Source organism: Propithecus coquereli, unplaced genomic scaffold (assembly GCF_000956105.1).
Source record: "Propithecus coquereli isolate 6110/MARCELLA unplaced genomic scaffold, Pcoq_1.0 Scaffold181, whole genome shotgun sequence".
Taxonomy (NCBI): Eukaryota; Metazoa; Chordata; class Mammalia; order Primates; family Indriidae; genus Propithecus; species Propithecus coquereli.
Window position 1 is genome coordinate 4,860,906 of NW_012142857.1, and position 12,319 is coordinate 4,873,224.

General features: G+C 38.5%; 1 protein-coding gene across 1 annotated transcript in view; it reads right to left on the reverse strand.

Moving 5' to 3' along the window:
* DYM (dymeclin) overlaps nt 1–12,319 on the reverse strand; it is a 359,526-nt gene that overhangs the window by 42,865 nt on the left and 304,342 nt on the right. Inside the window, exon 14 of the mRNA XM_012642636.1 lies at nt 1,264–1,377. Within this exon, the coding sequence (XP_012498090.1) occupies nt 1,264–1,377 (114 nt within the window). The remainder of the gene's footprint in view (nt 1–1,263; nt 1,378–12,319) is intronic.

Sequence of the window (12,319 nt, forward strand, 5' to 3'; positions counted from 1 at the left end):
TCAAAGCTAGAAGGCCCAGTGAACTGTAATTTGTTTTTATGCTATTACCACATGGTGGTGCCACTTTGGCTGATAAACAGAAACACCTGCCACCTTTGCTCAGTACTGTGTGAATCTCACTGCTGTTTACGTACAGAGGAACTTCGGTAAGTCATTGTGATGACTAATGTGCTGTTATTTTACAGACTCTGTTATTATAACTGAAAATATTTTTATATCCGACAACAATATCTCTCGAGCATTCATTAAGCAGTGGTTCTAGTGATAGTGCCGAAAAACACAGTCCCCAAAACAGTAACATTGGAACAGAAGTTAGTTCTGATAAAACACCATGAAGAAGGCCAAATATCCACTATGACATCCTGTGTTGTTAATTTAGGAGAAAGCACTGTAAAAAAACTAGAGCTAATGAAGGAAAAAAACTAAAAAGTGGTAGTAAAGTAAAATTATGCCACAATGCTATACATTCATGCATCCCCCAAAATATCCCCTTTGTATCTTCTCCTATGGGATAATTAGTCTTAAAGTATGAGTTTTATATCATAAGATTACTTCAAGAATATATGTATCATATAAATGTAAATGCCTTCTTAAAATATAGTATTTCCCCTACTGTTTCCATGAAGTGCTTCTCTTTCCATTACTATATTCTAAGTGTACAGTAAATAGTGTGGCAATTATGAGCGTGGACTTTGGAGCCAGACTTTCCGGGTATGAATCCCCCAGGCTCCAACACTTTCTAATAGCATGGCTTTGGGGTAAGCTTCTTAACCTCTCTATACATCAGTTTCTCATCTGAAAAATTAGGATGATAACACTAGCTACACCAAAGGGCTGTCGTGAAGACTGAATGAGTTGATACATGTAAGACATTTAGAACCCACGCGGCACTAACACCATGCATTAGCTGCTCTAGTCATCATCATCATCACCACCTTCCCATCAACTCTTGATGTTAAGACTGAATATATTTCACTGGGTCAAAAAAATGACCCGTCCCTTTATTAATAGTATATAAATTACTTACAGTATATGCAGTGATTACGCATAGGATATGCAGTGGTACAAAGATATTAGTCCTTCTTTTGATATTTTCTTTTGAAATACTGTAAGAAACTTTTCTCGTTATAGTTCTGGGGAGCTTTTCTAGTATAAGAACTGGGTAAGCATTATGATTCTGAATAGAGCCTGCTCAGACACTAACATTTACATCACGTGACAAAGCAGTTAAGTGTCAACTGAATGTTTCTTTAGCCGTCTTACCTTTAGTCTGTCTTTGGGCAGTGCGACAATACCTTGCTTAATGATTTCCAGGACTCGTTCCACTGACAGCTCAGCTCCAGCTTGTAGCAACCTTGAGCTAAAGAAGGTGATCACCTGCAAAGTAAAGTGTTATTTTTTAAACAAGTAGATGTATAAAATGTATTTTCAGTAGATGCCTTTCTCGCATGGTAGTCAAATGATCATAATTCCGATTCTAGAGTGACCTGGCTTTTAATTCACCAGCCCCCCCAAACACAATCTTCTCTTTTGGGTTTGATGGCCAAATCAGAGCCAACTCCTGAATATTCAGGGCTGATTAATTCATTGTGTGAATTAAGTAGCCTCCTGAATTCTGCTCTTTCTTGTGCTGTCTGATTTGGCATTTGTATTTCATCTAGAAAGCAGTACCCATCAGAAAGTGGGAAGAGAAAGCTAAGCCTTAAAGCCTGTCAATTTGAGGCTTAATATTAATAGTAGCACTCACTTTCCCAAAAAAAAAAAAAAAGGTGGGGAGCAGCTTAATAGGAAAGGAATTTGAAGTTAAGGCTAAAATGATGTTTTGGGGATTATCTATGAATTTAATTTATCCACATCACCCTTATCCCTGGTCACCAGGGATAATCAACAGCAACCTAAAATTACTTTTGTTTCATGTTATAGTACAGCCTAAACTAGGTAGGCAAGATATTAACACAGTAGCATTCTGGAAATAACACTGTCTCTAAATATTTGTCACTAAAAACTAAGACAATGCCATCATTTTTTAGCAAATCATTTTTAAAACCACAATGGTAATAAATCACAAAGACTGTAGACTCCTTTTTAATTCAAGAGAATAACATTTAGGTGTTTATAGCCAGACATGCAAAAATATAAAAATTTATTGCATTTTTTTTAAAGTTGAACATTTCGTTTTATACGTTTTTTATTTTCCAGGTAAAGTATATGAAGTTACAAACAATTCTTCGCAAACATTTTTATGCATTTTCTTTCAGAATTACTCTCCTAAATACTGTTTAAGAGTATAATAACTTTTAACCGTTCTAGTGGAAAGTACACTATGTTACACAAATGCCACTGAAATGCATTTGTTCTGTAAAGTAAAGAGACTCAGCTGGAGCCAGGACCATTAACAAGCAGGAGCCTCATAACTCTGTGGCAATGAGCGAAAACAAAGGCAGCTGATAGCTGGTGATTCTGCTTTTGATTCTACATAAATCATAATTTATCTACACATAAATTATTTCTTTATTTGCTGCCACCACTAGCTCCTTTGCAAGTTGCTTATTTCATCCACAACAAGTTGGTCTTTCAATATGTGTCTATGGACCTTGTTTCTCCCAAGTCAGATCTTAAGCTCCTTTGGGGATTCTGGGATTAAAATTTTGTTCACAGAGTTTAGAACCAGCAGGTATGTAAATTGATTTTATAATATAGTGAATAAATCTTTGCAGAAAGACACAACACAGATAGGAAAACATACTGCAATAGAATAAAATCTTATTTTCAAATGAGCAACGACAAAGATGCAAAACTTTGTTGCAACAAAGATGCAACAACAAAGATAAAAACTTTCCTTTTGTGCAAGTATCTTTGCAGGTTTTAAACTTAAAACACAGCTTTTCTGAGAAAAAAATGGGTTAACCATATGAATTGCCATTTTTGTTGGTAAAACCCCACCTATCTCTTCTCTCAGGATACCTGGACTACTGGAGCTGACGTATAGATCCTGGCAGGTTGTGAATGTCGATACTATTAGTAAAACTAAATCTCTATTATATTCATTCAGTCACTCATTCATTCATTCATTCTTTAGAGACAAGGTCTTGCTTGCCCAGGCTGGAGTGCAGTGGCCCAATCATAGCTCACTGCAAGCTTGAACTCCTGGTCCCAAGTGATCCTTCTGTCTCAACCTCCCAAGTAACTAGGACTACAGGTGCACACCAGCACATTTAGCAAATTTTTATATTTTTTTATTTGTAGAGACAGAGTTGTGCTATGCTGCCTAGGCTGGTCTCAAACTCCTGGCTTCAAGCAACTCTCCCGCCTTGGCCTCCTAAAGTGCTGGGATTACAGGCGTGAGCCACTGAGCCCAGCCTACTTTATTTTTAGATGAATAAATAAAGCTGTAATATTTTCTTCCTACAGACTGATCGTTGGTGCACCTCTGGGGTATGTGTATCCATCTACTCTGAAGATCACTAACCGAGATAACAAAATGCATATATCAAAGCTAAATGGAACTCACAGTATTCACATAGTGCTCAAAGACATCACAAACCAACCAAAGAGAGTACTTACATGTCATGTCGCCAAAGAACAAAATAATGCAATGGCAGTCCTGTTTTGTTCACTCTGTGCCTACAGTGGCTTGCCTCTAAGCCACAAAGGAATTTCCATTCTTACCAGGAGAGCTGCAGAGTAGGCCATGAGGCTGGGTTTCAAAGTAAATTCTTTTTTTCCAACTGTCTCTCATTTGTATGCTTTAAAGCTGATGTTCTAATGTTTTTGCATTCAAACTCACCCTATTTTAGAACACGATAAAACTACCACTTCTAGAAGGGAAGTATAATTTGTATATCAAAAAGGAAGGAAATGAACCTCTACTGAATGTTTATTATGGACCTTGTGCTGTACATATACTATTTATTTAATTTTTACAACAATCCTATAAGGTGATAAAAATCTGTCCTACAGAAGAGTAAACACGATCAGAGAGACAAGAAGCTGGGCCTGGGTTACCCGGGAAAGTGCCAGGAAGAGGACTACGGCTGAGGTGTTTCTGCTTACTTCATCATGTCTCCAGCAATTCTGATGTAGCAAAATGGAGCACAGCCTTAGTTTTTTTAGTAGGAAATATCTAAGGTAAAAGGTATAAGTTGTTTCACCAAAAATTTCAGATGGAGTCTGACTGCAACACCAGCAAAGAATGGGAAACAATTCATTCAAAGGTAAGAACTCCTATTTCCTGCTACCAGGATGGAATATGGCACACAATAGTGACTTTAGTGATGATGACTACAACTGATATGTGGCTTTTGTCAACTTGCACAGCAACAGTTAAAACTGTTAGAATAGATGAACTTTTTTCCCTTTGAAGATGTCTGCACAGGACACAGCCGGTAACAGAAAACATTTAAAGTAAAACCTTCAGCTGAAGTGGGAATGAATACTTCGTTAGTGTAACTCAAAGGCAACCTTTCAAAGGAAGGTACTTCTCCACAGTTCATGTTTTACAACCTTCTTCCACCCACCAGATTTGGCTGCAACTCACGAAATCCAAGCACAGCACATTAGCTTCCATTATGCTATTAGCTTTGAACAGCAATTGCCCAATGCCATGTTCTGATTAATCAGTTGTACCCTTTGAGTAATATCAAAATCACATTTAACCACCTGTCATGAAACCAGTGAATGATCATTAGATCAGATTTACAGAGATGAGAAGCTTTTCTGGGGTAAGGGAGAGTGAAAAAGGAGCCAGTATGTGCTAGCCAGACAAACATTCTCGCTTGCTAAATGGCCACTCTTCCAAGAGGTAAAAGTAGAGCACCGAGTTGTTTTTTTTTTTTTTTTTTAAGACAATGATAAACATGTTTTAGAAAGTGAAACAGATGTGTATTTCCTGACTTTTTTGGGTTTTCCCTCAAGGTTTAGTGTTGTAATCGATACATATATTGACAACCTATTCACTAGAGGAGCTCTCCAGAGGATTTACAAGGAAAATAGGTGATATTATTTTCTGTCTTCAAGAAAGGTACAATGTATTAGTAATTGGGGAGATAAGATACAAATCAAACGTGTATAATTAAATAGATTAGACATCATAGTAGACTATGAACTACTCAAAAATCAGAAGGCATGGATTTGGGTCCTGCTTCTGATACTTACTAGCAAGGTGCCTTATAAGACGCTCAACTTCTTTTACATGTAGCATCATGCAGTGATTGAGAACTTAACCTGGTGTCAGAATGCTTGGGTTTAAATCCCAGCTCTCCTTATAATGTCTGAAAAGTGATAAAGTTGCTACATCTACTTCATAGGAACCAATAATGATAATGTGGCAACGCTGTCATTTTGTAAATGAGGGGACTGACAGAAAGCCAACAATGACGACAGTAGCTGACATTTTGTCAGCATTTACCACATGCAAGGCTGCTTTGGGAAAAAACACTCCTCCAAACTGTGCTTTCCTCTAAACTCCACAACAATCAACAAAGAAGAGGACTCTGTGACCAAATGTGGGGTTTTCCCCACACACCAAGCAGCGGACACCAGCTGGGTGTCCTGTAATTCAATTCTGACACGATTTACCCTGAGATAGTGTCAGATCCCACAGCGTGAGGGCTCAGTCCCCAAGACATCCCCCATCCTGCCACCAGCGGCAAGATTGGGTCTCCGGAGCCTTGACTGACCCCCTTCTTCTTTGGGTTCGATTGATTTGCTGAGTGGCTCACAGAAATCAGGGAAACACTTATGTTTACTGATTTATTATAACAGATATTACAAAGGATACAGATGAAAAGATGCGTAGGGCAAGGCATGGGGGAAGAGGTGCTGGGCTTCCATGCCCTCCCTGGGTGCGCCACCCTCCAGGAACCTCCTCGTGTTCAGCTATCCAGAAGCTCTCAGAACTCAGTCCTCTTGGGTTTTTATGGAGGCTTTCTTACATGGGCATGATTGACAACCATGTAGAAATGTGACTGGACAAAAAGTGCATGATCCTAAACCCAGCAAGGCCTGTCTGTTCAGATTTTTCTTGGCCTGCCGGTGTAGCATCCTTCCTCCAGGGTATGGGGCAGGATTCTCTCTGGAATGAGGGTCTTTTGATTCACAATCAGATTGGAGTCCTGCCGTGGACAGGTGAAAGGAGGGCGAGAGAGAAAGAGAGAAAGAGAGAAAGGGGGGGGAGGGAGGGAGGAGAGATATTCTGTCTCCTGAGGCCTAAAGCACCCCAACATTGTAATAAGGATTATGGGAGTTATGAGCCAGGAACTATGGATGACAACCAATATATTTAATATATATCATAACACCACAAAGGCACTCTGCAGATATTAACTTATTAATACTTAATGCTGTAAATTTCCCTCTGAGCTTTCACTGTGTCCCACAAATTTTGATACACTGCATTTTCATTTTTGCTCACTTTAAATTTGTTCTACTTCCCTTGTAACCTTCTCTTTGACCCATGGGTGTACTGTTTAATTTCCAAATATTTTCAGATTTTCCAGATATCTTTCTTATTAATTTCTAATTTAATTTCATTGTGGTCAAAGAACATGATCTCTATATGATTTTAAATTTGCTGAGGTTTGCTTTATGTCCTCAAATATGGTCTATCTCCGTGAATGTTTCTTTTGCACTGATGGTGTTGGGTGGAATGTTCTATATATGTCAACTATTAATAAATCAAGTTAGTTGGTATTGTTTGGGTCTTCCACATCATTCTATTAATATATCATTACTAATTTTCTGTTTATTTGTTGCACCAATTACTGGGAAAGAAGTGTTGACTTCTCCAATTACAATTATGGATCTATTTCTTCTTGCAATTCTGTCAGCTTTTGCTTCATGTGTTTTGAAGCTGTGTTGTTACGTATATACACATTTAGGATGATTATGTCTTCTCAGTGAATTGATTGCTTCATCATTATATGGTGTCCTTCTTTAAGGTAATAGTCCTGTGCTGAAGTCTACTTTGTCTGCTATTAATATGGTCACCCCAGCTTCCTTTTGATTAGTGCTTGCATGGTAAAATTTCTTTCATCCTTTTACTTTTAACCTATCTATGTCTTTACATTTAAAGTAGGTTTCTTGTAAACAGCGCATACTTAGGCCTTACATTTTATCTGATCTGAAAATTTCTGTCTCTTAACTGAGGCATTAGGATCATTTACATTTAATTTAATTAGTGGCAAGGCTGGATTTAAATATTGCTTGTTGTTTTTTATTTGTTCCACTAATTATTTATTCTGTTTTTCCTGCCTGCCTTTGGACTGATATAATTTATGATTCTATTTTATCTCCATCTTTGACTTACTACTTATATCTCTATTACTATTTTTTTTTCCAGTGGTTGCCCTAGAGTTTGTAGTATACATCTTTAGTTTCTCACAGTCTACCTTCAAATAACATTATACCACTTCACACTGCCAAGAACTGTGAAGAGCCTGCATATGCCCTACTTGTGAGTTAACAAGTTAGCCAGTCCATAGCCTCACAGATCCTGGAACAAGACAGAGATTTATGGGTCAGAGACAGAGGACTGTTTATTAGTCATGGCAATAGCAGCAATTAGAGCATGTGCATTATTGTGCTGGGTCCCCAAGCCCCAATTTTCTCAAGGTGATGCGACAAGGGCCAGATAATACCTGAACATGCAGTAGATTCTATTACAGGAATAGCACCCTGAACTTAGAGACCCCAAATCTCTTATAATGGTCAGTAAGCATGCGTGTCTTTTGCTCCACAGGGAGTCACAGACATCCTTTAAAAGATAATCTACAGCAAAGGGCAGTCAGTGCCTTTGCTCACAAAATGTCAGAAACATGAGACCTCTGGAACTGTCTCCCAACACACATATGTGCCAAACTCCAATTCTTCCTGCCCATCCTTTGTGCCACTGTTGACACATATCTTACTTTTATACATGTAACAAAGCCCCCAATATATTGTTACTACTTTTGCTTTAGACAAGGAGTTGGGAACCTATAGCCTATGGGCTAAACCCGGCCTGTTGTCTGTTTTTGTAAGTACGATTTTATTGGAACATAGCCATGCCCATCTGTTTACGTACTGTGCATGGCTGCTACTGAACTACAACGGCAGAGTTGAGTAGTTGTGACAGACTTTATTGCCTGTAAAGCCTAAAATACTTACTATCTTGCCATTTACAGTAAAAGTTCATTGACTCCTTCTTTAGATAGTCAATCATTTTACGGAGTGAATCAACATAAGAAAAAGCCTTTTATGTTTACCTTAATTTTTACCATTTCTGGAGCTCTTACTTCCTTTTTGTAGATCCAAGTTTCTGTCAGGTATGATAGTTCTTCTGCTTGACTAACTTCCTTTAACATTTCCTATGGTACACACCAGCAATAAATTCTCTCAGTTTTCGCTTGAAAATGTCTTTATTCTGTTTTCAGTTTTTAAAGACATTTTTGTGGAGTATAAATTCTGGGTTGACAAGAATTTTTTTCATTTTAGCATTATAAAGATGTCATTTCATTATCTGACTTGCATAGGTTCTGATAAGAAGACTGTTACTTTGTTCCTCTGTGTATAATGTTTCTTTTTTCTCTGGCTACATTCAGGATTGTATTTTTTCTTTTATCTTTGTTTTTCATATGTTTAGATATAATGTATCTTTTTAAAAAATGAGTTTAGCCTGATTGAGGTTCTCTAAGCTTCCTGGATCTGTGGTTTGACGTCAGTATTTTTGGAAAATTCTCAGCCATTATCTCTTCAAATATTTCTTCTGATCTGTTCTCTTTCCTCCTCCTTGGGACTCCAATTATAAGTGTATTGGATCATCTGACATCCTACAGCTCTTGGATGCTCTGTTCTCATGTTCACATTTTTTCTCATTGTGTTTGTTTGCATCATTTCTACTGACCTACCTTCAAGATCACAGATTCTTTTCCTTGGCTATACCCAAGCCCACTAATAAGCCAGTCACAGCAATTCTTCATCTATCATATCATGTTTACTACTTCTAGCATTCCCATTCGATTTTTTCTTACAATTCCTATCTCCCTCTGGAATTCTCCATTTGTTTATACATGTGGTCATCTTTTCCCCTAGGTCAGAAAAACTTTTCTGTAAAGGGCTAGGTAGTAAATATTTTAAACTCTGTGGATCACAATATAGTCTGTGACATATTCCTCTTCTTTTTTTAAGCAACCCTTTAAAAATGCAAAAAAATTTAGTTCATAGACTGAACAAGGACAAGTTGTGGGCTGGACTTGGCCAATGAGTCATACTTTGTTGACCTTCACATTAGATCTTTTAAACCTATTAATCCTAATTAAAGTCCTTGTCTGATAGATCCAACATCTGAGTCATCACCGAGTCTGGTTCCGTTGTTTCTTCACAATATGATTTTTTCTTGCTTTTTATGTCTCAATAATGCTTGGTTAAATATTGGACATCATATGTAGAAGCACAGAGACTGAGGTGAATATTATTTATGCTGAAATTGGGAACACCTCTTCTTAGGTCAGGCTTAGGGTTGAACTAATTCACTCAGAAGGTGAGCTGAATTTGAGGGGTTCTTTGTTGCTATGGCTACCCTCATTGTACCACATCCTCTAATGATACCTTCTGCTTAGTTAGATACCTGAAGTATCATAGGTTTTTCAATGTGCATGCTTCACTTTCTGCTTTATGTTACTGCTGTGTGCCTGGGTCACAGAGCAAGGTCTGTATCCATGCTCTTGATCCATTCCCAGTGACAGACTGCTACTGCTTGTTATTCTGTATTTGCTAGGCTGGTGGCAGGAGGTAGAGGGTTCTATGTTGTCTTAGACCTGCTGTCCTAAGACTTCCAACTTAAGTGGTGCTCTGTATGCCTAGGTCTAGGACATCAGGCTTTCTCAGCTTTTTCTTCCCTTTCTTCCCATGGCAGCTAAAAACTATGTCATGTATCTGAGGTGAGTCTTGTGGTCCTCTAACAGGACTCTCGTAGAATCCTGGGGCTGGGACAGTTTCCCTTTCCCACAAGCAGGGGGCTTTTTCTTCCACCCTTCCCCAGGAACAATGGATCTCTATTATACCCTGAGAGTGACACAGTTCGGTGCTCCTCCCCCAGCAACCTAAGGAATCATATGAAAGAAGGGTCTGGCAGGGACATAGGGCTACACATTTTTCCATGTTTGCATCACCTTGGGAGGATCTCTCTGGCCTCCTGCCCTGCCACTAGTCTCAGTGGAAAAGAAGCTGGGAGTGCAAATTCCTCTAGTGCCTGGGTCTCCTGGGTGTTCTGTAGTGTCACCCTAGTCTACACTCAACCTTTATTAAGTTGTTAAAATTGCATCTGTTTTGTGGTACCCACTTGTATGGTGGCTCCCTAGTCCTGTGCTTAGCCACAGGTGACCCAGTCCTAGTGTCTCACCTCAACTTGGGAGGTGGGCAGGTCTATTTCTTCTTGGGATTCAGGCTGCTTGGTTGCCCTGTGACTTCAACTCATTGACGGGTTCAAGAAAAGTCATGATTTTATAGTTTATCTCTTTTTCTCCTTGTTAGGATAGGAACTCTTTCTTGCTTTCTATATCCTAGGCAGAAGTTTACTCCAGGAAATTTATTTTTTTGGATAAACTTATTGAGGTATAATTCCATACAATAAAATGAATGCACCCATTTCACTTGCACTGTTCAATGTCCTTTGACAAATATGCATACCCTGTAACCCTCTCCCCTCATCATCTCAGAATGTTCACTCCTTCTCTCTCCCAGCCAATTCCCCATCACTCCATCCTACTCATCTGTTCTCTTTGCCGAGAACACTCTGCCACCAGATAGCTGCATGGCTCCACCTTCAAGTCTTGGCTCAAAGGTACCTTCTGAGGGAGGCCTTTCCTGACCACTCTTTTTAAATTTGCAATCTTTCACCCCCATTCCAACTAGCTCTAATTATTCTCCTTTGTTCTTTTTTATTGCCTTAGGCAACCAGGTAGATATTGATGCCATCTACTGAGATAAGAAATACTGTGGAAGAAAAAGTTTTATTTTGTGTTTGTTTTTTGGAGAAAAATCGAGAATTACGATTTAACCTTGTTCAGTATTTGTGGGACTGTTAAATTGGCAACTGAATGTACTAGTTTAGAGCTCAGTAAGGGTGGTCAGGTCTGTGAATTGCTAACATCAATTTTACATTGTCCAGAGATAAAATGGTTCTTGCCTTTGCCATACTATATAACTATTATAGTTCACTGCATCTGTTCTCTACTTATATTCAGCCATTTCTTGCCTTAGGCAACTAGGAAATTTCTTTCATGTCCTTTCTTGCTTGGTGTGGTAACTCTACTTTGTCTTGCTGCTTAATTCAGCCAGATCATATCATCTTATGCTTTAGATGGGAGCGGGTATGTTCCAACACATAACAAAAATTTGGGCACTTGAAAAACATATGTCTAACTCCTCCTGCAGAAGTTAAAAGTGCTCCAAGGTTAGTCACTTCTGTCTCAGATACTGAATACTGCTGAATGTCTTAATGAAAAATATCAACCCTCAACTCCCTGTCAGCTAAAAATAACAGTAGATTCCTAGTCTCCTCTACCAACACTTTTCAAGGTTAACTCCATGAAAGACGAAAATAGCAAAAGCTAGCTTAAGCCAAAATTTCAGGGGTATTCAGGGGAGAGAAGAAGGTAAAGTTCTGAAAAAGGCAAAAAGTAGAGATGTTATTTATATCTCTTTCACAGCATTCTTTTTGAAATATGTAAAAGGAGTTTAAAATATTTTTTAATGAATTTCCAGTGTGCCTAGCACTATTTCAGATGGTAACATTCAAGAAAAAGTTGTTGGAAAACCTGCTCATTTTGAATCTTACTTACGTTTGTCCAAGTGAATGCTGAAAACATGGGATGTAGAATGAGAAGACCTGGAGTCAAGACTTGGCTGAGTAATTTACTGACCAAGTGACCTCAAGCCAACCATTCCCCACTCTAGCCCTGCTCTGCCTCCCTCGCAGGGATGGTGGAAGGATCAAAAAGATAGTACATACACAAATAATCCTCAATGTTAAAGCCCTTTAGAAATATATGTGATCATTATCCAAGACAAAGATTCTTAGGCAGGCATTTGTGTTAATGGCACCTGAGTGACCTCTCAGCAACTTGGTTTTCTTATCTGTAAAGTGCGATAATGATCCTAGTTTACGTGGTTGAAGTACAGTTAAAGAGATAATAGACATGAGGCACTGAGCCTCATTCCCAGCACTTAGTAGGTGTGCCTAAAACTGTTTAGGCATTTATTTATCTAGTTTTAAAAACTACATAACAGCATATAGCCAAATGTTTAGCCTGAAAATGCAGTTTTCACTGAATACAGCTTA